Source organism: Podarcis cretensis, assembly GCF_951804945.1.
Source record: "Podarcis cretensis genome assembly, chromosome: 13".
NCBI lineage: Eukaryota > Metazoa > Chordata > Lepidosauria > Squamata > Lacertidae > Podarcis > Podarcis cretensis.
Genome location: NC_137182.1, coordinates 36,622,722 through 36,650,385, shown reverse-complemented (window position 1 = coordinate 36,650,385; position 27,664 = coordinate 36,622,722). Strand labels below are relative to the sequence as shown.

The window sequence follows — 27,664 nt, the reverse complement described above, 5'->3', positions numbered from 1 at the left end:
GCAAGGCTCTAAATTAAAAATCGGGGTTGAGAGCTGCCTTCTCCCAAGACAGACCATTCGTTCTAGTCTTGTACTGTCGGTGCTCTGCCTACTCTCTGCAATATTGCAGTGTATGTTTAACCAGTATTTGCTAGCCAAGATAATCTGAAGCAGAGACTAGCAAGAGTGGACCTTGGGCTCCACTGCCAGCAAACCACATGCTCCTCCTCCTTCCCACTGAACTCTGAACTTTTGTGTCCTGCATCATTTTGCACCAAAAGCACCATCCACCTCCAAAAAGTGCTTTTCCTTCTGAAGAAAAGACCCATTTCCCCATTTCACTTTCATAGCCACTGTACTGGAACACACTTTTTCAAAGCAAAATTTATTCTTTAAATATTTGAGTTGTGTCTCGCAAGCAGCTTTTGTTCTTCAGAATTGATTCTCCACACCAAGGGGGAGGGGGAGGGGTAGAGACAAGAGACCAAAAACAAAAAACTCAAGCATATTTCAACAACCATAAATAAAATCTCTAGGGTTTTCTTCGGGGGTGGGGTGGAGGTGGAAGAGACTGGATAAAAGGGTGTTGGCTCATGAGGGACCTTCAACAACCAAAGGGAGTCCCTTCTCAATAAGAGTTGGTGAGAAGGGGAGAAGAACTGGCTCATGATCCAAGCATAGGAGGTCAGGCAGTCCATAGGAACAGGAGGCACAATCAGAGGGGGATATAAATTACCTAGGCCACAGGGAAAGAGTCAGGTTTTTTAAAAAGTGATTTTCCTTCCTTGTTGCCAAAGTTGGCAGCAGATGCAGAACTGAAGTGACTCTCGTGTGTGTTGGCATTTTGCTATACCCACGAGGTAGTCTCTCTTGTGCTGGACAGAATATCCCCATGCCAACTACAGTTAAATGTCTTACACCCTTTCAGAAGCATTCCTTCTGCTGCTCTGAACAAATCAGGAACCTGCTCTGGACATGCAGCCCTCCTGCATCATCACTGCCACCCCAGGCTCAGAGTTTGCAACACAGCGGTCCAGAATGTCATAGCACGCTCTGATCTCAATGGCTACGTCCTGTCTTCCAAGACCCCCAATATGACAGCCATGGAGGGGGGGCTTCTCTCCACATATTATAGACAACCGGGTCACCCTGTGAAGAGCAGCTGGGGGCTACAACCAAAGCACACCCTACAATGCCAGCAGCTCGCCTATCTTCTCAGAGCCTGTCACGCTGGGGCTCTTGGGGCCATTAAAGAACATGCATTTTTCACAGTGCGCAACCTTCTAAACCTTCCCTTAGAAACAATCACCACTCAGAACTGCTAGCCCTTCTACAAGGGTGTATGCCAGGCATCCTCTACAGAAAGGGCGATGGCTTTAAGACTGCATTCCTGAAGCAAGAGAAAGGTAAGACTACTCTCATATAGCTTATTCCACCGTCCTTTGTAAGCAGGCAGTTGGCTCACCTGCTGTGCCCTTCGCCCTCACTAAGGTCAACATGGTACTTTAAAAAAAATCAGAGAATGAATAATATTGCACTTATAATTGTCCCACAATGTTGAGTGTCCACTAGGAGAAACAGTTCCTAGGCTATGAATATGGCTTCAGAAAGAAAATGTCCCTTTCAGCCGCCCTAGTAAGGAACCTCTGATCAGTTCTCCTCTTCCACTGCAGAGCACAGCCACTTTAGAGTGTTTTATGCCACAAAATGAGTTCTAGATTTCTTCCACCCTAGAATGCTGCGCACCTACTCCTCTCCCTTGATCGCTTTAGAAATGAAGGCAATAATACCCCCGGAGCCAGACACATCCCGCAACAAGTGGACTACACCACCCTTTAGGATCTCTCCCGACAGCTTCGTTTCCCAAAATTCGAATTCCCAGAATTCCTGCCTCTCACATACTAGGGCCTTCCTTTTCAAGGGCTTCACAAATTCCTTGGGAAAAACAAAACCAGAAGGCAGATAAGATACACACCCAATTTATTCAAAATGCATTGTAGTGGGAAAGCCCGCCTCTCTCCTGATAAGCAGCACTCTTGAGCAGAGTGGGCCAATGGCTTTTAAAAATGCTTCTGGCCTCCTCAAGTTAAAGTTCCAGAACTTTGCTAGTCACACACACACACACCGCACCCAACAAACTATTATAAAAAGGATCAGGAACTTACAAGACTATGTCCTCGAACATTCGTTTTTTTAAAAAAGGCTGCAGTTCTTCCGAGTCAGTGGCACATCTGGGGGCAACATTGCTACATCTCTAGACCCCGCACCTATCTAGTCACCGGTTTAGCCATGGGACCAAAAACCACAACGACCCCTCCTGTGTCCCAGGGGCAGCTCCTCCCTGAGCAGAGAAGGACCCTCACGAACATCATGACAGCTCCTTCCAAAAAGTTGGCGGCACGCTTGTGGGGTGCTGGAACATGCCGCCTCACATTCTAGGTCAAGCTGAACACAGGAACAATGCACCTGGTGGTCTAGAGCAGCCATTTCCTTGCCCGTTCCACAGCACGGACGCCACCGCCTCCCGGCAACTTCCACAACGACCCAATCCAGAGCAGACAGCCATACACAGATTGGCGTTAGAAACGCGCCAGCCCCGAGACCCTCCTCAGTTCCGGAACATGCTAGAACCCTACTGCACTCCAGGACGGTTTCAGAATCCAGCACCAGAGAACAGCTGACCTATGGGGGTGGGGGGCAAGGTGTGGAAAGGAGCGGGAGGGTGAGCCGGGGCGCAACCGGCCCTCTCTCTCCCCCCCCCCAGCTAATTCCTCTCCTCGCTCAGGGAGTTGGTGGGGCTGCTGAGGTCGCTGGGGCTGCTGGGGGTTGGGGTGCTGGCGGTGGAGGAGACGCTCGCTTCGCTGGAGCCCTTCTTGGAGCGCTTGCGCCACTCGGGGACGCTGCCCATCAGCGCCTGGGACTTGATGTTCTGCCGGTCCTTCTCTGCCTCTTCGTCCTCATCGTAGCGCTCGTCATCCTCTTCTGTCTCGCTGTGGTGGGGGCTGGAGTGGCGGGAGACGGAGGGGGATGGCGGCACCGAGGCCGGGCGGGGGTAGCGGAAGCCCTCAGCCTGCGGGGGGCGGGGAAACGAAAGAGAAACGAGGCATGAGAAAGTGCACAAGAGAGAATGAATCACACGACTCCACCCGAGCTCCCTCATGGACTGCAATGCCTTGAACCCTGCCTCAACACCCACGTTTTCCATGAAGCCTTTGGCACAATTTTCTAGTTAATTTGCCCTGCCTCAGACTTCCTCAGCCTGGTGCCTTCTGGTGTCGCTGGGCCACAACTCCTCTCACCGTTGGCTGCACTCCCTGGGGCGTCTTGTCCAAACTACCAGGAAGGGACCAGTGTGGGGAAGTCTGCCCTGTCACAGCTCTGCCTAAGTAACCTAAATGAGTATTTCTTCCCACTGAGAAGTATTAGGCGGCCTGCTCTTTGCAGGAGCCTGCCCTCAAGTGCTGTGCACACAGATGACATCCATATTATTATCATTATTAAAATAATCTAGTCCAGCATCCTGTTCTCAGAGGGGCCAACCAAATGTTTGTGGGGAAACCCGCGAGCAGGATTCAAGCTTAAATTAATAATAATAATAATAATAATAATAATAATAATAATAATTTATTATTTATACCCTGCCCATCTGGCTGAGTTTCCCCAGCCACTCTGGGTGGCTCCCAATCAAGTGTTAAATTGTACATACTTACAAAGCAGGGCTATTTTTCCAGAAAAAGAAGTGCCGGAACTTGCCATGAACGCCTCCCTTGTTCTCTTATAATGGCAATGGTGCTCACCTGAGAGGTGCTAGAACTGAATTCTGGCTGGGGGGAAAGCCCTGCATACAAGCCTACCACTGAACTATGGCCTTGTGCACTAGGTAAGTGGTACCTGTCCCTCCTGGGGTAAAGAACCCCAAATAAATCAGACTTATGTTCCCCCACCCCTCTCCTTGGCCACATGGTGCCTTACCGCTGTTGGTTCATGCGGCTCGTAGGTGAAGTTGTCAGGGAATGCCTTTGCTAGTGCCATGTGGCGGGCATACATGTAGTACTGCAAAGGGAGGAAGGAGACAGGGGGGAAAAGGGACATTAGAGAGGCTCCCTTATTATACTCCCTTGCAACTTGCTTTCTTCCACTGACACCCAAGCTGAAATCATATGCAGGAAACTTGAAACGTACACACATTTAACTTGTATGCGTTCAGCTCTACACACGTGGCAAACAATTTTTTTAAAAAAGGGAAAGGAAAAGGGGTTCCATGGAAAACCACTTTGGCAATCCCACCTGCCACTGTGCACATAATATGCGCCACTTTGGCATTACACGTGATTCCTGGAACGTAACCCTTGCATTAAGTTGAGAGTCGCCTGTACTCATTTTCTGTATGTGGAGATATTTTTGTATGGAGGACTGCAAGAGCCCCCCACCTCCCGTTCAAAATACCAAGCACAGGGCTTAAGCACCTCTGTGAGAACTAGGCCTCAGAAACACTCATCTGGAAGCCATTTGTTGGGACTCAGTGGCAAGAAAAAGACACTCTGCAGATTCACAGAGGCAGTCTAAGGCCCTTACGCCACACAGCCCTGGGCTGTTCCACGTCTGGTTCTCAGCAGAAGTTAATACTCCTGACCCTTCCTCGCTTTTGTCTCCCATTCCAGCAAGTGCCACAGAAGGCAAGTTAAAAAACACAATAATGATGGTCGGGTTAAGTTTCAGGAGAGGCATTTGGGAAACATGGCCAGAGCTGACCTTTGGAGTGAGCACCCTCTGGTGGCAAAGAGGTGAGCTGCAGCATGTGGAGAACTGAAGGAGGCTGCTGAAACGCCAGGGAAGAGCAGGAAAGAGAGATCGCCACAGTGGGGTGAGATACAACAACACATGAACGTAAGAACGTAAGAAGAGTCTGCTAGATCGGGCCAATGGCCATCTTGTCCAGCATCCTGTTCTCACAGTGGCCAACCAGATGCCTGTGGAAAGCCTGCAAGGTGAGGCTTGTACACAGCCGCCCTCTGCCCACCTGCGATTCCCAGTATTCAGAGGTATAATGTCTCTGGCCATTGAGGAAGAACAAAGCCATTGTGGCTAATAGCCATGGACTGACTTGTCCTTCTTGAATCTGTCCAATCCTCTTTCAAAGCCATCACTGCCTCTTGTGGGAGGGAGTTCCAAAGTTTAACAATATGCTGCATGAATAAGCATATCCTTTATCTGCCCTGGCTCTCTCAACATTCCCGATACGTCCACCCTCCCGCTGCTGCAGGGGAAGCTCACCCTGCCCAGGTATTTCCAGTCTAAGAGGTCGGAGAGCCGCTCTGTGCGGTTTCGCTGGATGATGCGTTGCCGCCGCGTCTGCTGACAGAAGCTGTAGAGGAAAGAGGTCAACTGCGTGCACGACTCGTCCAAGGCCCGGAAACGTCGGTCCAGGATGTAGATCCCTGGTAGATTCAGAAAGGGTTAAAGGACACACGTCACTCTAATCCAATAGGCAGAGCTAAGAATGGATCAAACTCAAGCACAGGCCTGAACTTCCTGTTCCCAAATGAATGGTCGTCATTTGAAGCACACAAACACAATACAAATCTGCTCATTCCCACCCCATGGCCGTCTCTATGGTACTCTGCTCTATTTGCCCAGCACTATTTGTAATCAGTCTATATTGCTGGAGCCCAACTGATGTGTGAAGCCTCGGCCTACTGTCCCTCAGCCTGACACGGGTCATGGGCTCCCAGCATCCTTTGCTCTAATGCGTCTGGTCCCACTGAATTTCCTTTCTCAAGGCCAAAGAACTCTCAGTTCCCTCAACCCTTCGCTCAGTCTGGCTGAATCCTTTTTTTTCTTAAAAGATGTTTTCAGAATCCTGAGTCAAAAGTCTTTCCCCACAACCCAGTAGTTACTTTTTCTTTCCTTTTCAGGAAATGCCTGAATACCATTTCAGGTAAAATCTGAGTGTCAGACAGGGACAACCAGTTCGGTGTAGGATTGGGTAGAGTTAGTGGTTGGGACTGGGAGACCCACGTTCGAATCCACAATTATCTGTGAAGTGGGCTATTTGTTCTTTCTCAGCTTAGCCTGCCTCACAGGGTTGTTGCAATGATAAGGTCTAAGTTTGTGCATGGGGAACCTTGCATACTGCCCTGAGCTCCTTGGAACACACACACACACAAAATAATCTATTATCTATCTATCTATCTATCTATCTATCTATCTATCTATCTATCTATCTATCATGGAAACATTAAAATCACATTCCCAGATAAGTCAGTGAGGCTTTCTGGTGTTTGTATCTAGGTGAGGTTTGGCCCATAGGGCCACCGTACTACCCTGTCTGTCTAAGAGCGCCCAAATGTGCTGGTTCACAGTTCATAACACCAACCATAGGCAGATGGATCCGCTATATGTTCCTCCATGAAGCAGCCAAAGCCGGAGAGGTTGGTAGAGATGCTGGGGATGCCCATGACAGTGCATTCAGCTGGGGGGGGGGGAGGGAGAGAGAGAGAGAGAGAGAGAGAGAGAGAGAGAGAGAAGAAGAAGATGATGATTTCGGGGTTTAAAAGTCTTTGGGACCTGCTCAAGAAAGTGGTCAGCCAACCCAACCAGCAAAACTCCAATGTGCTTTTTCCTATGGTAACATTAACAAGCTGAAGATGGTAGCAGCCAGCCTGAAGGGGTTTCTCTTCAGAACTGTCCACAAGATCTGGTTTCAGACTTGCAGAAAAAGCTGCACTTCTCTCATTTAAAACATCATCATCATCATAAACTTTATTGCACTAGCCAAAGGCCATGGCATCATTCACAAAGGGAACAAAAAGAAAAGCAATAAAAACCATAAAAACATCAGGCACTGCAAATACAATAAACCAAACACTTAAAACAGTTATAGTCCTCGTAAGTTTTCATGTTGGGGGAAAGGTCGTAGCCCAGTGGTAGTGCATCTACTATGAATGCAAAAAAGGCCCAAGCTTCAGACTCCGGGATCTCCACAAAGGGCCACAATGGAAAGCTGCTGTCAATCAGTGTTGGGTAAACTGGGTCAGATGGGCCACTAGTCTAATTCATTGTAATGCATCTTCTAATGGTTCTACCTTTTAGGCTCAGGACATGATAGAAACAAAATTTCTGGTTTGCCACATTCATCTACTGCTGGGGTTTTTTGGTGGGGAGGAAGAAGTGCTGATCCTTATGTAGCCCAAACAGCACCACCCACACATAAGAGAGAGATATTAACATGCTTGGGGAATCCCAAGTTTTGCAGAAGTAAAAAAAGAAAATTGAGGATTTTTTTTTTTTGGGGGGGGGGGGAGAGAAAAAAACCAAAAGATTGAGAAAGGCTCTGTGGTTTGTTGGGTGGAGACTGTAACCTACAATAGCCAGGAATGGCAAAGGGAATACGTGCAGAATTCAGAATAAAGAGAACCTCAGCTTTGCTTTTTCCTGTTTTTTAAGGAAATGCCTGGCATTATTTCAGAAGGATTGAGGCTTCACTGCCCTGCATGGTTCTCTGCGCCTCTTCAGGACAAGCAGAAGCAGAATAAGTTCAGCAAAACTGCTGCACACATTTGTTTAACTCCATGGAGGTCTGGCTGCAGTCAACACGTGGACGGGAGGCTGCCTGGTAACCTCATAGACGTGGCCTTGAGTTTCACCATGGAAGAATGGCAAGTTATACACAAACCTGTTCCTTGGCATGCTTGCTCCTCCCCCTGCCCTTTGATTATCTATCTTCCTGGTTGTGAAACTGTTCGTTGCGATAAAAAAATAAGTGCCAAGATTAAGCACTTCAGAGCAATGAGGACAAGCTGTTTGTAACTGTGTAGAGCGCCCCCCCTCAAAGGTAATCCATATTTGCAGCATCAGGTTTTGACCACAGAACTCAAGTTCCATCCTTGCACCATTAGGGTTTCTTTACTCTCCCAATTGCCCCCCTCCCAAAGAAGCCTACCTGGCGTGTAGCCCCATGGCTCATAGTAAGAAGGGAAGACCCCCAAATGGCAGCCTCTAACAAACTCCTCATAATCGACAGGAAGGAGAGGACTAGTGGAAGACAGGAATTCGGGATGGAAGATGACCTAGGAAGAGATAAGACACAGTGGCTGGAAGTTCAGTTGCCCAACATCCTGTCCCTGCAGACAAAACTGTTCATATATATTCCAGGGATGGAGTTCTAACTCACAAACAAGGTCGGGCCCTTACAGAGGATGTGAGGTCAGCTCCCCAGGGACCACCATTAAGCAGCCAGGCCCAGAGGAAAGCCACAGCAGCAGAATAAAATAATCCCCACCATCAACACAAAAAAGTATCCGCGTTCGATTTGGGAAAATCTGACACTTGGCAGGTGGTGGAAGAACTTTCTTCAACTTCTCAACATCACAGACTTTATAGACTGAAGCTTCTGATGACCCTCACTGTGCTGAAACCAGGTTTATTCCTTCTGTAAGGCAGCCAAGTGCCTCAACTCTCAGCAAACTATCGCTGGTAGCCAGCCTCCTGCCACTTACTTTGACGCGGTCAGCGCTGCTGTTGAAGAGGCCGATGCGTCGGATGGTGTTGAGGATGGGGTCAGTGGAATCATCCAGCATGTTGTGGGTGCAGACTGGGGGGAAAGAATGGCGCTGGTTGGGGAGTGGGGGGGAAAAGCCCAGACACATTAATAGATGTCATTCAAAACCATAAAAACCTTAACAACAACAGCAAAAAAAGATATAGCTTGGTTAAGATATTCCTCATGACCTTTCCAGCCTGGTGTCCTCTTAAAGTTTTGGGCTACAGCTGAATTCTCCCAGTGAATTCAGGAATGCTGATCCAATCACCACCATCCTGCTCAGCTAACATTTTAACTCAAATAACTAAAGAGCCAGGTTTCCTAGAATCCTCTGCTGTAACTCCTCTGGCTCCTTCTCCTCTCCCCTCCGCACATGATGGCCTAATTTCTTATTCTTTTCTGAAAATTCCCTAATACCTGGGTAGCAAAGATGGCTCTCTTCATCATAGTGAAATCTTCTTTGTCCAGCATTTTGTTCATGTCAGGAAGATTCCCCCTGAGGCAGAAGAACAGGTAAGGAAGACCTTAATGGGAATGGATAAAGAAGAGAGGAACTTCACCTCCCCATATTATTTGTCTATATCAGAATCAAGGTTTCCCAAATGCAGAAGGCAAAGAACAGTGTGGGGAGGAGACCCCGAGACCTCATCCTCTGCAGCCATGGCAACCCAGCCCATTCTCGGGGGTTGAGCCCCTTCCCCACCTCCCTCTTGCCTTCTCACAGGAGACCCACTTACACAAGCAGCGATTCGTAAAGCTTCTTGCCAAATTTTTCCTTAACCGCATTGGCTGTGTCCCTAGATTTAAAACAAAAGGGAGAGAGTGAGAAAAATAATGAACTTAGGGCAGGATTCCTGAAGGCTTCTGAATCAGAAATCAGGACCACGAGGTAAACACAGGGAGAGCACTGGGGCTATGGGATCCCCCTCGAGTGAGACTTTGTCAGTGAAGGCTAGAAGACTGGAGAACAAAGGTGGATTTCAATATTTTTATTTATTCTAGTATTTGATAATTCTGCCTTCCCCCTGAGGCGCTCCATGATTCTCCCCCATTCATACTTACAACAACCCTGTGCGGCAGGTTAGACTGAGAGAAACAGTGATCATCAGCACAATTAAGACGGGACTGGGGAACATAACTGCGGCACAGCAGTAAGCAGGCCTGGTGTCAGGCACTCAGAAGGAGCATACGAGGACACACATCCATCACAGCAATGCCCTTTTTTGCCGCCACATTTTTTATCATTTACAGCAGAGCTTGTGGGCACTAAATCTCTGCAGTGAATATTTAGATGGAGGAAGACATCTTCCTGATGTCACCTGGTAAGCTGAGGGAACAAAGTGGAGCACAGCAACGGAGGAGGCATCAGGCTGAAGTGGCATGGAATGCGTGTGGTGGTGGAGGCCCAGAAGACATTTTGCCCAGAGCCCCCTCAAACGTGGCAGCCCTCCTGAGACTGGCCCAAGACCAGCCAGTGAGTTTCATGACTGTGTGGAGATTTGAACCTGGGTCCCTCCAGTCCTACGCCAGCACTAACCACTACGCCACACTGGCTCTACTGCCTCTTGGAAAGGGAGAGAGAGGCCTAGCGGCTTCTGAAGCAGGGGATGTTACATGTACTGTGGCTCTTGATCCCCTCAGGGAGCCTCTGGGTGTCCTGTGCGAAGGGAACTCACCACAGCTGCTTGCGGACCGCCTGGCCTTTGAGAGTCTCAACGTTGAAGTTGTTGGTCCGGGCTGGCATGATGAAGAAGGCCACCACTGTGGTCTGGCTGCCGTTGACCTGTGAGGAGAGAAGGCAAATAGGGTAGGTCACCCACGGCTTGCGCTTCCTGCTTTCTCCACACGGGGGGCAAGCTGTATCACCTGCTTCTCTCACATATGCCATTACCTCCCATCAGTGCTATTTTTCTAGAAAAAGAGGTGCCGGAACTCACCACAAACGCCTCCCTTGTTCTCTTATTAATGGCAATGGCGCCCACCTGAGAGGTGCTGGAACAGAGTTCCATAAAGATCCGGCTGGGGAAAAAGCCCTGCCTCCCATCTCCACAACAGTTGTGAACATGGAAAGGAATTCCAGAAGGTTGACTTTTCTTCCCAGAATTCTCAAAAGCAGGCACACCAACACAAGTGCACACTTCTCTTCTGTTTTCCCTGTTTGTATACACACCCCACGCCATTCTGGGATCATAGTTTCCCCTCAAAGTGCATGGTTCCATTCAAGGCAGGCCTGACAGAGGTCATAACTTGTGGAAATGCTGCCTCTGACTGCTGCCTGTTGACCCTTGACTGGGTCTTCTAAGAGGTGGAGGCTCCCTGCCTATGGAATGCTCTCTCTAGTGAGGTACATCTGTCTTGATCATTACTGGTTTTCAGGAGAAATTCAAAAACATTCAGGAGAAACTGAAAAAACCAGGCTGAGAGATACTGTTCCTGGCAACTGGGAAAATAGCAACTGTAAGGGCATGTTATTGTTTTTCACGTTTTTGGTAGTTTTTATATGCTTTAAGTATTTATTTTGTTTTAAATTATATCATTTTCACTTTTCGATGTTTGCTGCCCTTTGCAATGAAGGGTGGGGTAGAAATTTAGAAACAAAACAAAACAATGGTTTGTGTTTGCTGTCAATGCTGAAGACCAGAAGTTCCTACTGTAATAAAGGTAAAGGTAAAGGTACCCCTGCCCATACGGGCCAGTCTTGACAGACTCTGGGGTTGTGCGCCCATCTCACTTAAGAGGCCAGGGGCCAGCGCTGTCCGGAGACACTTCCGGGTCACGTGGCCAGCGTGACATCGCTGCTCTGGTGAGCCAGAGCCGCACACGGAAACGCCGTTTACCTTCCCGCTGGTAAGCGGTCCCTATTTATCTACTTGCACCCGGAGGTGCTTTCGAACTGCTAGGTTGGCAGGCGCTGGGACCGAGCAGCGGGAGCGCACCCCGCCGCAGGGATTCGAACCGCCGACCTTTCGATCGGCAAGCCCTAGGCGCTGAGGCTTTAGTCCACAGCGCCACCTGCGTCCCCATTACTATTACTATTACTATTACTATTACTATTACTATTACCTAGCTATTACTACTGTAATAGCTAGGCCTAAATCCTACAAGCCACATCCCTCCCTCCACCTCGTCACACTGGATTGCCCACCTCAGCCCCTGTTTCTCTGCTTACCCTCAGCAGGTAGTTGAGTCGGGCCAAAGCTTCCAAGAAAATGTCAGCCCCTTTGTTGGAATATTCATAGCGCCCAGCAATAAAGAAGAAAATGGTCTTGTCGAGGTTGAAGTCCAGGTGCCTAGAGAATAAGAAGGCACTTCGTGAAGAAATGTTTTCTGTTACTGCCCACCACTCATCAGTTTCACTGGATGGCCCTGGGCATTTTAAGAGAGGGAGAAAAACCTAGGCAGGTTTACACAAAGGCAAACCCCAGTAGGTTCAATAGGACTTCCTTCTTAGTACCTGCATCCTTTAAACAACAGCCACTCCTCACCCTCCAGCAGGGGAAACTGCTTTTAAAATGAGAGAAGCTTCCAGGTGTATGTGTGTTTAGGGGCACAGGTCAGCTGCTGAAAGGGAGAAAAGTACACACACATATGCAAACACAAAACTAGTAGAAGACCTTTACATGAGCCTTAGTAGCTCGTTGGAACTCAGCCAAGGTGTATTATTTATTATTATTGCCTTTATTATAATTTATTATTATTATTATTACTACTTTAGGAAACTAGACACCATTCAAATGATCAAAATCACAAAACTATCAATGGAACCTCTACCTTCAGGCTTACAACGTGGTTTAGAAAAGGAAGAAAGAAAAAAGGGAGGGGGAGGAGAAAAGGAAGGAAGAAAGAAGACGAAAGTGCCCAAGGATGTAATAACTGAGAAGGCAGGTAAGAACAAAGCAAGATGCGGGGGGGGGGGGGGGGGGACCAATGGAAGTTTCTCTCGATGTAGCAGGCCCAACTCTGTGGAATTTCCTCCCCATTAGGAATCAGGCAGGAACTGCCTCTGCTATGTTTCAGGCACCTGGTGAAAACTGTCTTATTCCAGGAGGCCTTTGCACCATGAATGTTGTTCTGCTCTCTGAAGTTTTCATCTATGTTTAACATTTTGCATACTGTACTCTTTTCTTTTCTTTTTTTTTTTTTGTATGCCATTTAGAGACACATGGTGAAATGCGGGGTATACTTAAAAAAAAAAAGTTGTATATTTTTAGGCCACCAATGCAACTTCTGAGAGAACACTTGCCCCCCTTTTTTTTAAAAAAAGGAAGAGCCCTCTAATTCTACTTCCTGCCTCTCTGAATGTGAACTACTGTATAACAAGGATTAAGACCGTATGAGGATAAATGAGGCTAAGGGTAGTTTCCGGCTCTGTCCACCCCCTGTAAAAACTTTGATATTTCAACCCAACTGCATTCTCCCAAGATTGATCACCACTACCTCCTTCCTCTTCCTGTCCAGAGAAACTCATCTTCCTGGGGCAACTGAACTGACTGACAAGGCACCGAGAAGGCAAAGCAAAGCAAAGCCAGGCCTTGCAGCGGGCCCACAAAGACTCACCCGTAGAAGTGTCCCCGGACAAACTCCTGGATACGAGCTTTGCTCTGGGCATGGAGGTTCTGGAATTCATGCATGGCAGAGAATTTCTTGACATTCAGTCCGTTGGGAGTCACGATATCTGGATATGTTGGGAGTGGAGAACAGAGCAGAGAAAAGGTAGAAGCAGAATTTTATTTCTTTTCTCTAAAGATCATCAGTAACCTGACAAACACTTGAAAGCTACCCACAAATGTACCAAAAAAAGCAAGAGTCACAGCAACAAGACAATGTTTCAGGTTTGTTCCATGCTGTTCATTTTTATTTTTAAATCTGCACTTTCTGAAAAGGTGATTTACAGCTCTGGAAAAGGAAGAGGTTGCAGCCAATCAGTGCTTCCACAACCCCCTTTGGTTACTATGGCATCCTCAGACCAGACACACACACACACACACACACACACAAACACAAACCAGTGCCTGCCAAAAACCCCAACCCCTCTCAATTTTTAACTGACCTTAAAAAAAGGGGTTGAGGGGTTGCCCTATTGGTTGCATGTCACCTGCTTTATTTTAACTATTTAATTTGTGCTTATATCCTGTATTTTTATTGTGTAAACTGCCCTGAAGGGCGATATAATAATAATAAGTTTTGAAAACTGAGAACCCCTGCCTAATGCCACTCACCAGGCTTCCGCTTTAACAAGTGTTCAGCTTCCACGGCTGTGATTTGGGAGACGGTGGTGAAGACGTGGGTGCAGTGGACAGCAGCCCTCTCCATGCAGTATCGGTGGTAGATCTGCCGGTCCCCAGCCTCCTTGTCCACATTAAACTAAATAGGAAGGCGATACAATAAATCTGAACCAAAACCACAGGACCTGGCATTGTGACGCCTTAGGAATGGAAGAGGGCAGAAAGTACTCAAGCAAAACAAATTCCACGCAGCACCCACAATAAGAGAAGTATTAGCAGGCTGCGGTGCAGAATCATGTTTTCCGGGCAGTGAAAACATCGCTGTTTTGAATGGTGGAGAAAATGTGATCTCCTCAGACCCTGCCTTGAGGAACAGTGTCTGGATTTTGTGCGATGACTGCACATTTTTTTTCTGACTAGAACACTCCCTGGAAAGGCCTTGGGGATGATGGACCTCTGAGAAGAGAGTGAGATTATGAGAGCTGGATTTTGTGACTTTTGAGTAAGGAAGCGGAGAACCAGGGAATTTCTGGGGCAGACCAGGAACCAAGTAGAGGTTCAAGGGGGAAGATTCTTGATTCCTGGGCTATTTAAGAGCAGACCAGGAGCCTTATGACGACAGCCTGGGGTTTGCAGAAGAAGAAAACAGCAAGCCAGAGGTTTCAGCATCGCCCCCTCTGAACCCCATAGCTCCCTGCCTCAATCGCCTTTCCCTCCTGGCCTCCACAAGACTCACTTTCTGCAGGTTGTTGTAGAAGTCCACACTGCCCGCACACAGGTATCGGCCAAGCAAGGTGGCGTGCGTGGTGAAGATGGTAGCCACCGGAAGCTTCCGGATTCGGCAGAGGAAGAGACCGACTCCAGACAACCATTCATGGAAATGGCCGATGATGAAAGGCTTCTCCTCACATTGTGCAGCAAACTGTAGAAAAAGGCACGGACAGAGAGTAAGGCCCGTGTGTGCGCTGAGGATGTTGTTGGGACCATATCTCCCCGTCATCCCTGGCCACTGGCCGTGTGAGCTGCAGCTAATGGGAGTTGGAGTCCAACAACATCTGGCAGGGCAGTAAGTCCTCCATCTCCAGAGAAAACAGGAGAAGGGAAAGGGAGGGAGCCGATATGATGTGGAAGAAGCGCATTTTCTTACCTCCCCCATAAACCAGGCTGTGAGGAAGCCAAAGAGCACGGCATCGTTGGCCTCTCGGTCGTACCAGGGAATCCCGATGGAGCAGCTTTCCCAGAGCTCTGTCTTCCAGCGGTCCAAGCTCCAGGCAGTTGCCCCGATATCAATGAGGATAACATACGGACCTCCCTCAATCAGCCAGCGGCCAAAATAAACCTGGACAGGTGTTATATGCGCAGCAGGTTAGCCGATCGCAGGTAGGTACGGACTTGCACACAGTAAAATGCGACTCCTCCCCATTATCTACTCAAGTTCCCCTCAGTAAAATGCAACCATTGCAGCATGGGTTTTGAATTTCAACATGCAAACTTGAAATATTTCAGCTTTGTTCCCAGTTCAAAAGCTCCAATTAAAAACGCTGGGCTTCAGGCTATTGAATAGATTTTTAGAGCCTAAGCATAGTATTGTTTGGAGCAAAATCCTGAATATTTGTACATGCACGCAGATTTTGCGATGGAAGATTTCAAGGAACAACTTATTTTAAAAGGGCTGAGGAGAGAAGGAGAGAGAGAAGTGGGCAGGGAATTAGAATTACGCAGAAAGAAAATGATTTGCACTGGGCAAGTGGATCGCACTCAGAACTCCACCTTATACTTCTGAGCTTCAGCAGATGATGCCTGCAACATGTTAAAATCTTTCCTTTCCTTGTAACGAGGCCTAGAAACTTGCTTCAGATTTTTACAAGGAAGTTAAAATGCTTGGAGGCCCAAACTCTATACTAGGCCATCAAATTCTTCACAGAATTGCACAAGAGGCAGTCTTGGACTACAACTCCCATCAGCCCTCTGCACAAGAGTAACCATCATCTTCTATGGCCAATCTATGTATCTACTCTGCCAAGCTGCTTTGCAACACAGGCCTTACAGCCTGTCAACTCTGGTGAGCAGCCTCCAAGCTCTTGCCTTCCTTTGTGGAAGAACCCAAGGAGCTCAGGCTTCCATTTTTAACCCAGATTATTCTTCCCACCAGTCCCTTCCCTCTGCCCCTCCATTCCGGCATCTTCTCTCTTCTTGAACTCAGTGGGCCTCAGTGTCATTGGTCCCTCTCAACCGGCTTCACGAGGCAGAGTGTGTTGTGTATGTGCATGTCTAATTTTAGCCTGCGGTTCATATTACACCCCCCCCCATCTCCATTTTGTGAAAGGTCTCGCCTGCGTGGTGTTGTTCTTCTCAGAGTTGCCCAAAATAACTGCCTGGACAGAAATGCCCAGCTGCCTTCGTGGTCAGGGATGGGGTGGGGTGGTTAGCTACAAAGAATAATAATTACTTCTATTAGTTGCTTCCTTATAATTTTTGAAACTATTTGCATGAACCCAGCTGTGTTTGGAGAAAAGCAGATGGTGCTGAACAGGATCTTATGGGGAAGAATTAAACGCTGATCGTTCTGATCAAACTGATTGTTCTGTCAGAGTAAGGTTTTCAGCAGATAGGAGCTTAGAAACTTGAAAGGCCTTCAAGAGCCAGAACTCAACTCACTTCTCTCCTCATTTTGCCACACACTCTGCCCTGACCACATCTTGACTCTTTCTTAGCCAAGTAAGTTTCCGAGCACAATTCAAAGTGTTGGTGCTGACCTTTAAAGCCCTAAACAGCCTCGGCCTAGTATACCTGAAGGAGCATCTCCACTCCCATCATCCAGCCTGGACACTGAGATCCAACTCCAAGGGCCTCCTGGCGGTTCCCTCACTGAAAGATGTGAAGCACAGGGAACCAGGCAGAGGGCCTTCTTGGTAGTGGCACCCACCGGGTGGAATGCCCTCCCATCAGATGTCAAGGAAATAAACAACTACAGTGGTATTTTGGTTTAAGAACAGTCCTGTTTACGAACGATTCGGTTTATGAACTCTGCAAAACCGGAAGCAGCGTTTGCAAACTTTACCCCGATCAACAAATGGAAACTGAATGGTGGAAGGCCTCATTAGGGAAAGCGTGCCTCGGTTTAAGAATGGATTTGGTTTAAGAATAGACTTCCGGAATGGATTAAGTCCGTAAACAGAAGTACCACTGTACTTGACTTTTAGAAGACATCTGAAGGCAGTCTTGTTCAGGACAGTTTTAAATGGCTGATGTTGTATTGTGCTTTTAATATTTTGTTGGGAGCTGCCCAGAATGGCTGGGGCAACCCAGTCAAATGGGCGTCATATATATAAATACAAACTTCATTCCAGGTCTGGCCAAACCACAGCCCAGAGCATCCCCAGCCACCATGACTACAGTTAGTATTCCTGCTTTTTTAAAAAAATTAAACATCTTTAGAATTCCAATTTTTCAGTTAATCACAAATACGTGAAAGAGGGTGGTGATGTCACCAGTCATGCAGGCAGTCTGAGGGTTTTTTAAGAGTAGCATAACTATGGGGAGAAGGACAGGCCGGCCTAGAAATCAAGTCCTATGACAGGGTGGGGAATCTTTGTCAGCCCAAGGGCCACATTTCCTTCAGGGGGGGCGGGCACATGCCAGCAGTGGGCTGGGCCTGAAGCAAAAGCGAGAGGAGCAATCAAGTTTCAGCTTTGTACACTAGGCTAGTTTCCACACACACTCAGAAACCCCTCTCTCTCCTCCATCCAGGGAAGCAAGAAGCATTATCAGAGCTCAAAGATGCATTCCAGGCATTCCAGGAGGGTGCGAAGCTCATAAGGTGTGCAAATGAAGAGGCGGCCTGGAGGCCACTTTCTGCCCCTGGCCCCAAGGCTACAAGAATAAGAAATCCTATGGACACAGTATGCTTAAAGGACCCTCAAGATGTGAAAAGTGACTTGTGCCTGTCTCCTGTAGACTGAGAGACAGCATTCAAGATTGGAGTCGCCAGAGAGTGAGGAAAGGCCCAGCATGCCACCAAAACAGTTCAAAGCAGGCAAGGGGGAGAAGGAGAGGGAGTTGCCCAGCTAGTAGACAACTCCTGCAGGCAAAGGCTGGGCACTTCTTAAGTGGGAGCTTTGGTAAGAGTGGGCAGTAGTGAACAGGACTGCCAGCTGCGGGCTAAAAGAAACCCACAAACCTTGATGAAAGCAGCTTAATTATTTCTCCTGATCTTTCACTTTTGGACTTCGGCTTAAAAAAACATTTTAAATACTTGCACTGCGCTCCCCAGAAGCAGGCGTGTTACATCCACCATAAGGAAGTTGCCAAGAATGGTGTCTATGCGACAGCACCTCTAAAGCTAAGAGTTGTAATGTAAACAGATCAGACCAAGGCATCTCATTATCAGCAGTGAGTGACCATTTAGATGCTTCAAGTAGGCTCACATGCAAGGCAGCAACAGACCTTTCTGCCCTGTAAGATGTGGGTCTCTAAAAAGACAGGTCTCATTTAGTTGTTGTGGCTCAGTGGTCTCTCCTCCTCCTTAGATTTATCTAACACTATCCAAGCCAGGATATTCCATCGCATCTTGCAGCAGATAATTCCACTGGTTAATTGTGTGCTAATTGAAAGAGGACTTCTCTTTTGTCTGTCCTGAATCCCCTATCAATTCCACTGCCTACTACAGGGGTCCTCCCAGTTTTGTGGACAGCCGTCAATGCCAGCAGCAGCTGCCACAAGGAATGTGCAATGAGAGCGCAGAGCAGCTCCACAATGTTTGGGGGATGAACACAAAGAGTATCTTTCTCTGTGTTATAGCCCAGCTGTCCTATCACATTTGACCCCTGGTGTGATAAAAACTGTACCGGCAATTTTAAGGATAAAATCACTTAAAACTTGTGCTAGAGATTTCTGCATTATAATGTTAGATTCAGGCACGACCCAGAGAGGCAAATGAGACCCCAACTGATAGCTATTTGGACTGCTTCGATTCCACAATTCTGCCCAAGTGTAGATAAAATAAAGAGCTTAGTACTGGGTGCAAAATTCAGCATCCTGAAGGGTTCTGCTTTTATTTACAATGGTACCTCTAGTTGCGTTCCGCTCTTGTTACAAACTTTCAGCTTACGAATGCGGCAAACCCAGAAGTGTTTACTTCCGGGTTCGCCACGCGTGCATACGTAGAAGCGATCTGTGTACTTCGTGCATGCACAAAAGTGATCTAGTTGTGGACTTTTCGGGGTGCGAATGGCACCCCAAAACGGATTAAGTCCACAACTAGAGGTACCACTGTATTTTAAAATACAGTGGTTCCTCGCAAGACGAAATTAAACCGTTCCGTGAGGCTCTTCGTATAGCGGTTTTTTCGTCTTGCGAAGCAAGCCCATTGACAGCTTAGCGGATTAGCGCTATTAGCGGTTTAGCGGCTTTTAGCGGATCAGCTGATAAGCGGCTTAGGGCTTAGGGAAAAGGGGGAAAAAAGGGAAAAAACCCCGCAGGAACTCGCAAGACATTTTCGTCTTGCGAAGCAAGCCCACAGGGAAATTCGTTTTGCGAAGTGCCTCCAAAACGGAAAACCCTTTCGTCTAGCGGGTTTTCCGTCTTGCGAGGCGTTCGTCTTGCGGGGCACCACTGTAAGTGTCTTGCACTTAGGGGGGTGAAATGGCCCACTCTTCCACTGGAATGGTGGGTGGGGGTGTGACAAGCAATACACTCCAAATGAAGAAAAAGAGGAATAAGGATGCGATAAGAGGAAATGAAAAGACCCTTATTTTAGACCAGGGAACCTCATGTAGAGAGACATTAACCACAAACAATGGTGGCAAAGCAGGTTCTAGACTGTACCACTTCAGAGTGCAGAAAGGGGCTCACAAGAACTTCACAAGAGCTTCATCGGATTATTATTTTTTTAAAGTCCTGCAAAATTAAATTGGATGTATCCTAGGCATGCCAGCTTCCTATATAATAACGATAATAATAATTTTTATTTATATCCCGCCCTCCCCAGCCGAAGCCGGGCTCAGGGCGGCTAACAACAATACAACAGTACAACACAACACATATGTAGGAATGTTATTTTTTTCCGTGGGGGAGCAATTCTGTCTTGTTGGCTCCCATCTGTGGTCTGAAAAGGCACAGTACTGAAAGTCACATGACAGTCACAGTCACATGACACCCCCTCTGTTAGGAAGAAAGGAAGATGCTTTATACCAGGTCAAACCTCTTGTTCATCTAGCCCAATATGAGCTACTCTGACCAGCTCTTCAGGGTCTCAGGAAGATGTCTGTCCTGACACCTGCTGCCTGATTCTTTTAATTAGAGATTAACCTGGCACCATCTGCATGCATAGCATGTGCTCTACCAATGAGCTGCAGTCTCTGCCTCAAAGGAAGGTGAGGTGCTGCTGCAAGAATTTGGCCTCTGTGGACCCCAATTTGGCCTCCCCCTCCATTTCTTACCTTGCATCCTTTTGCATTCATGGAGTCAATGGTGCGGCGGATGGCAGGGTTGGGCGGCTCTATGAGCTCTACCTGTGTGCGGACATTCAGCTCCAGGTAAGGCCCAATCAGGAAGTAATTCTCTCCCCACTCATCCAGCGTAATCTTGGCTTTGGTCTGGATAACTGTGTAGATCCCACCAACTGAAGGGAGAGAAGGGGTGGCATTAGTTGACCCCCTATAGGCTGGTACCCACCTGCTCCCAGACATCAATGCAAACAAGCACAAAGAGGGAGTTTCGTCCACTTTCAGGGGTCTTGGCATTGGGTTGGCATGTGACCACAGGATGCTGAATGTGAAAATTATTAGTGGTAGATTCAGGAGAGGCTGAAAGGAAGCGCTTCTTCACATGATGTAAAGTTACGGGATTCGCTAAGACATGATGTAGGGATGGCTGGTGGCTTTCAAACATGGACAGAGAAGTTCATAGATTCAGAGTTGAGTAGGATCTCAAAGGTCACCTAGTTTAACCCCCTGCCAATGCAGAAAATCCACTGCTTCAGTATCCCTGCTTGGCTTCAACCTCTGCTTAAAAACCTCTAGTGAAGGAGAGTTCTCCAGCAGCGGCTTCTGAACTGCTGAAAAGCTGTGCCCTCGGGAAGTTCCTTTTAACTGTTTACTTGAAATCCCCCTTCTTGTAATTCGAATGTTAGTTTCGTTCCCACCCACCCAAGCAACAGATTTGCTCCATCATCTATGTAATAGCACTTCAAATATTTGAAAATGGCTATTGTATCGCTTCTTAATCATCTCTTCTTCAGGCTAAGCAGTTCATGGAGGATAGGTCTGTTCGTGGTAATTAGTCACAATGGGTATATCCAGTTTGCACATTCATTCCACAATGGGGGACAACAAGAAGGGAGGGGCATTTTTTCAGGCTCTTGCGTAGGATTCCCAGAAACACCTGCCTGGCTACTGCAGGAAGTAGGATGCTGGACCAGGCAGGTCTTTAGATTAGATTAGATTAGATCTTTAGAGTTCTTCCTGTACTCCTGTGGTTGTACCGCTTGGATGTTCCTCTGTGAACCTATTTCAGTGCTTTATACAGTAACCTACTAACACTATTTCCCTTCGATATGAAAAGCCCTTGTGCAATGCAACAGCCTACTTTCGCTAGATCCTTAATCAGAAATGGAAGCATTCCAACACTGAGTTAGAAACATTAAGGGGAAGTTGGCTCGTGCATGCTCCCAATGGATGTCTGTGGCACAGCACAACAATTTCCACATGTGAACTGCAGGTCAAGCAGAATGGTTCTCAGTAGGGGCAGCTCACATGTTTGGCTCCAAATCATCACTGAGAAAGGATAAATCATGGCGGGGAACATGAATTTGTGGATGCCACAGTGCCATAAGCAGAAGTAAGTAGCTTAGGAATATACAACTGTTTCAGTTGCATCTACTTAGGTTTAGGTACAGATATTAGGGTAGGGATGGGAATCCTATGGCTATTCAGATGTTGTTGGACTACATCTTCCATAATCCCCAAGCTGTGGCTGTGCTGGCTGGGGCTGATGGGAACAGGAGTCCAACAGCATCCCAAGGGCACAGGTTCCTCATTCCTCCAGTAGGGTATTCCTACACTTCCATAGAAATGTCTGAGGCAGAATTCACTCGGGTGGTGAACAAGCAGCTACACGATGCATACCTCTTCTGAATGGGTTCCTGTTTCAACATTATAACTGAAGAACACATACAAGAAGGAAGCTTTGAGATACCCTTGCGTCTGCTCACCAAGGCTTTTGGGGTTCTGGGATTTGCCAAGGAAAACTGGAATGATGCAAGCTCGACCCCAGCAGCCCAGGAGATGCGCAGATCAAAACTTTAGATCTTTCAGTTTGGAGTTGCCCCAAAGTACTTTGCTCTGACTCTGCAGACCCGAGAGAATTAAGGAGGCCATACACTTGCTCCAAGATTCCTGGCACTAATTGTTCTCTTATAACCAGTTAGGCGCCAGTTCTCTTCCTGGAAAGAGCATGAACTCTGCCATCACTTGCAAGCCACTTCGCCTACCTATGGTCCTGGCCCTCTCTGTCAAATGTGCATCTCATCTTGGCTCGCTGCATCCTCTTCCAAGCTAGTAAATCGAAAAGAAGGGTGGAAAACCACCTACATGAATAATGTAGATGAAAAAGCTTGGCCAGGAAATTAGCACTGCAGGAGACAAGGGCCTGGGGCATCACTTCTATAAGGAGCAAGTGCCATTTTGGGGCTGGATAAATGCAGGCTTCTCACATGGAATTTATGGGCACACTGCTGCTCAATTTGGCCTCAGGCAAGACCTCAGCTGGATGGTTGCAAACTGAGGGCCCTGAAGGACAATGCTGACCAATGTCATCCTGTCCACTACCTGGACAACCCAGGTGCCCTAAACATAAGAAGAGCCTGCTGGATCAGGCCACTGGCCAATTGAGTCCTGCATTCTGTTCAGTGGCCCAACTGGTTGGCCATGGGACTCTTGCAAGCAGAGACTGAGCACAAGAACACTCTCCCTTCCTGTGGTTTCCAGAAACTGGTATTTAGAAGAGGCAGAGCACTGCCTCCATCCCAGCTACTAGACATTGATAACTCTGATGCTTATGTGCCTTGAACAACCCCAGTTTCATTCATCCCCATGACCATGAAGCCAAGGCACTGTGTTCTGTATTCATCACTCCACAAATATACGCAAGCCCTACTTTGAGATAATGGAAGAAGTACTTAATATTGATACACCTTCCAGACTTTCAGGAGCTGATTCGCTCCAATATTCTTCTGGCACACTGCTTCCTAGTAATTCGAAGTTGAGATCTTTAGCGGTACAATTGCTGTATTTCGAAGTGTAAAGGTAAAGGTAAAGGTACCCCTGCCCATACGGGCCAGTCTTGACAGACTCTGGGGTTGTGCGCCCATCTCACTTAAGAGGCCAGGGGCCAGCGCTGTCCGGAGACACTTCCGGGTCACGTGGCCAGCGTGACATCGCTGCTCTGGCCAGAGCCAGAGCCAGAGCCAGAGCCAGAGCCGCACACGGAAACGCCGTTTACCTTCCCGCTGGTAAGCGGTCCCTATTTATCTACTTGCACCCGGAGGTGCTTTCGAACTGCTAGGTTGGCAGGCGCTGGGACCGAGCAGCGGGAGCGCACCCCGCCGCAGGGATTCGAACCGCCGACCTTTCGATCGGCAAGTCCTAGGCGCTGAGGCTTTAACCCACAGCGCCACCTGCGTCCCATATTTCGAAGTGTACTAGGACATAAATATGTATATATTAACTAGGGTCCGCCACCCCTGCTCATTCTACTTCCCAATCCCTTTGGCCAAATACCATTCCCCTACACCCAGAACAACAACCCCCTCCCTTTATATCTCACCCCAGTCCCTCACTTATCCTGCCCCACAGCTTGCCCCTCCCCTCCTACCCCACCCCATAGAGCAGCTTGCTAAACTGCTGTGTGAAGGTGTGCTTAATGGGGAGGTGCTTCACACAAGCACACATATCCTATGTATCATAGGATACATTCAGACACAAATTCCAACTATGTTTTACAAAATTACAGTGCAACACTACACCTGAAAGCAAGTCCCACTGTATTCTGTGCAACTTATGCTCGGGTTACACATGCATAGGGTTGCAATCTTTGTCAGATTTCAGTTTCTAAGACTTGCCTCCTCTCAGATCCCCAAGGATCTTGGTGGAAGCAATTGTTTAAAAAAACACACCAACAAAACAGTTAAGGCAATATGCAGTTATGTAAAACAGTACATAAAAAGCCATTAAAACTGCTTCAGCCTGCTTAGCCCAGTGTGTCAAAAGCCTGTCCTAAACGAATTCCAGAATTGCTCAGGATCCATCATTAGCCACCACGTGCCTTTGTCGCCTGGCTCTGCTGCATTGGTGACATGGCTCATGCTTGATCTAATAGTCACAATGGAGAGCATCTTCCACTGAATGTCCTAAGAAAAACAGCAGGCTTTGCAAGTTAAAACTAGCATCTTGAATGGTGTCCAAAAGACAATGTGGAGCCGGGACTGATGCTAGAGCACAACTGTAACATTTTCTTGGCAACCCACCCACCATCAGAAGATAGGCCTCCAAATTCTATATCCAATGGAAGTTTCCCAGAAAGCCATCTAAAACACCCCCTTCTTTAATATACCATCTTCAGATACAAGATCTGGGGTGCTGAGTTTTTTTAAAAAATGGGAAAGGAACCGGGACTACAGAAGGGAAGAAACGAATAGTGTACCTTCAGTAGCAACACACATATTAAAGAAACATTACTGCCATTTCCTGATTTGTAACCATTAAAACCAAAGACACACAGAGGAAAGAGAGAATAGGCTATGTTAATGTGACAGGGGCAGGCGGAGAAAGGAAGTACATGATGCAGAAGTTCAATTCCCCAACAAACAGAAGCTGCAACAGGCTCTTGATAGTTACCATGCTTTGAACAAATGTTGCTTTACATGTTTATAATCCCATGAGGACTAGCGGGTTGATTTTGCTTCAAACTGAAGTCAGGTTTTTGTTCCTAGGCAGCATGATTCCAGGTGAGGTGGCTGAATCATGACAATGGATAGGGAAGGTTCTGACCTGACATTCAGAAGCAGCCACCCTCCTGCTTCTAAACAGTTGCCTTTACAAGGACGCAGCAACTTCAAGGACTGTGTGACATTTCAAGAGGTTCCTTATGCAACAGAATGGTGTGTGGGGTTGTGTGTGTGTGTGTATGTTGAGTGTAACCTGTGTGCGTGTGCGTGCATGAACATGGGGAGGTTGAGTGTAACCTTTCTGTGTTGGTAATATAGCTGGGGCATGCAAGGCACGTGCTCAAACTCTGGGGAAGAAGCCAGGAGAACTTTAACCTCCCAAAGGGTCATGTCCTTAACAGCGCACATGGGAACAGGTCCTCCGGGATAGTGACAGCGCTGGCAAGTGTCCAGGATCGAAAGGAGTCTCCATCGAAGCCCACTGCCCCTTGTACAAGCAGCACCACAGCCGGATCCTTTCAACATCATTGCACCCCATGTTAATCACTTTATAGCCTGACAAAAGAGCACCAGGACTTCTGAAGCAAAACACATGGCAACTGATTCAACCAGAGGGCACACTGGGTGATCATTCTACATTCTGACAGCTGACTGCACTGGGAGCACTCAGAGTAACAGGGCACTACAGCCGCCCATCAACCCATATTGCATTAACATAAAAGGGGAGGCTTTATAGCTAGGAGGAGCCATGCACAGTCATAGGAGGAACAAGGCCTAAGCTACTTCCCAGACCTGTTGATTGCAAGGAAGAGACCACAGAGGTCCATTATAGGAGGAAGGGGAGCCCCAGAGAAAAGAGGATCCCTGACTTTCAGCTTCCTTTCCTCTGACACCACTGTTCCCCAAACAAGTGCCCTCCAGATGTTTTGCACACCAGCTCCCATCAACAAAGTAAATGGTCAGGGGTGATGGGAGCTCAGGTCTGACAACATCTAGAGGACATCAGGCTGTGGGAAGGATACCTTTACCCTTTCCAGCAGGGATGGGGAACCAATGGCCCTCTAGAATGATATTCCTGGACTGCAACTCCCATCATCCCTGGCCAGCGTGGCTAATTGCCAGGGATGGTGGGAAATGTAGTCCAACAACATCTAGAGGACTGCAAGCCTGCCGCTCCTGCTTTAACGTCTAGGCCAGGGTTCCCCAAACTTGGGTCTCCAGCTGTTTTTGGACTACAGTTCCCATCATCCCTGACCACTGGTCCTGCTGGCTAGGGGTGATGAGAGTTGTAGTCCAACTGGTGGAGGCTAATGGCTTTCAGGACTCAACATTACTTTGCTTACGAATATCTCAGCAAGGCGTGTTCCCAGTCCCTCCTTATGCTCACCCACTAGTCCCAATTCTGCAACACCCCCACCAAAGAAAAGAACCTCAGGTATTCCGGTTTCCACTTGCCAACCTGTTCGAGCCCATCAAACACCACCATTTTCCTTAAAAAAAGAAGAAGCCTGAAAAGACATTACATCTTACCTTTATTGGCCACTTCCCAGGCCACCTCAAAAAGGATGGCATTTTCTAGGTCGAGTTCATCATCCCAGTCCTCCAATCCTGTCAGGGAGGTCACTGAGAGGCTGCGGGCGAGTGGCATGGTGCCCCAGGGGTTGAAAGTGAGGACAAGGGGTTTCGGGGGAGGTCTAGGTCTAGCCTGGAGGAATCAGAAAAAGAAGGTCATGTTCTATTATCTATCATTATACCTATTGCTCTACTATTCTATCATACCTGGAAGGGTCTCTGTAACTGGTCAGAATTCTAAGCATCCAGTTCTCTCAATGTACTTAAATAAAACCCCTCCCTCCTCAGATCCTAGAATTGTAGAGTTGGGGCAATCTAGTCCAAGCCCCTTAAATTCAGGAATCCTTTTCAACCCTCCTTTTTTCCACCTCAGACTACTTGGGAGTCCTGGCTCCCAGCCCACCTTCTCTAAACCATTATAAACCAAGTTTTTGTCTCTGTGTTTGCCGCCCCCCACCCCACCCCCGTTTTGCTTCTAAGGAACCCAGGAGTCCAAGTTTCTGCCTCCTCTCCACCACCACCACCCCTTGATCTTTTCGAAGGCTTGCATTTAGTCTTGAGTAACAGCAACAGCTGAAGGAGGGGAAAGGGTAAGATGGGAGGTCTGCCGGGAGCTTTCCGACTGCAACATTTAAGAGCTGGCAGGGCGGATGGGTGCATTTTAGAGAAGCTTGAAACGAGAGTGCCTAGAAATCTTCTGTATCTAAGTAGGAAGGAACAGGGGTCCCGATTTTCCTCTAAGCAACAGCGAGAGGGAAACCTAGGCGAAGAGAAGGCGGAGTGCAGGCCTCGCTTACTCTGCAAGAGACTCTGGACAGCAGGCTTGGGATCCTTCCGGGAAGCGCGGAAAAGACTAGAATATAAGAAGGAACGTAGCGATCCTTTAAGAATCTTGCTAGGAACAGGGAGGGGGAAAGGAGAGCCTATTAAATTTGGGATCGCAGGCCTCTGGGAGCAGAGGTACAAGATCTGTTCCTCAGAGGTATTGTGCGGGGGTTGTGCAAGGATAGGGAGGGCGAAAGAGAAGGAACGAAGGAAGGGAGAAGTAACTGTCGCAGGAATTTTCTCTCTCTCTGTGTGTGAAGCATGCAGTCCGGTTCCCATTGGGAATCGGGGGGAGCAAGAAGAGCTAGATACAGCATGAAATGAAAAGAGTCCTAGGTATAGTTATGAATAAAGCTGGGTCACTGGCGATTAAAGGAAAGGGGGATCCTCGGGAGCGCCCGGGGGAATCCGGCTGTGCTTACCTCTCTGCAGCTGAGGACAAACTACTTGCTCGCTCCCCCGCACCTCCTCCCCCTCCCCTCCAGACCCTCCTGCTCAGAGGCCACACCCTCAGTGGGCGGGGCCACGGCCCAAGGCGGACTCGCCCCCCTCGACAGGGGCAGCCTTCTCCTGCCT

At 47.9% G+C, this 27,664-nt stretch overlaps 1 protein-coding gene across 2 annotated transcripts; it reads right to left on the bottom strand.

The window, feature by feature from the left end:
• Nucleotides 1-348: 348 nt before the first annotated feature.
• GYS1 (glycogen synthase 1) lies at nucleotides 349-27,664 on the bottom strand. 2 transcript variants are annotated; one of them, XR_013832690.1, is made up of 17 exons: nucleotides 26,222-26,396; nucleotides 20,187-20,368; nucleotides 14,894-15,085; nucleotides 14,483-14,668; nucleotides 13,741-13,885; nucleotides 13,079-13,196; nucleotides 11,691-11,811; nucleotides 10,198-10,304; nucleotides 9,259-9,318; nucleotides 8,939-9,017; nucleotides 8,478-8,591; nucleotides 7,922-8,048; nucleotides 6,356-6,451; nucleotides 5,254-5,417; nucleotides 3,952-4,032; nucleotides 1,128-3,049; nucleotides 349-1,097 (listed from the first exon to the last, which is right to left on the bottom strand). XR_013832690.1 is itself a non-coding variant. In XM_079950512.1 (17 exons), the coding sequence occupies exons 2-17, from the start codon at nucleotides 26,337-26,339 to the stop codon at nucleotides 2,744-2,746; spliced, it is 2,196 nt and encodes a 731-aa protein (XP_079806638.1). In that variant the 5' UTR covers nucleotides 26,340-26,396; nucleotides 27,511-27,664; the 3' UTR covers nucleotides 349-2,743. The 2 variants fall into 2 exon arrangements, 1 of the variants encoding a protein (XP_079806638.1); XM_079950512.1 differs by adding an exon at nucleotides 27,511-27,664 and having other exon boundaries at nucleotides 349-3,049.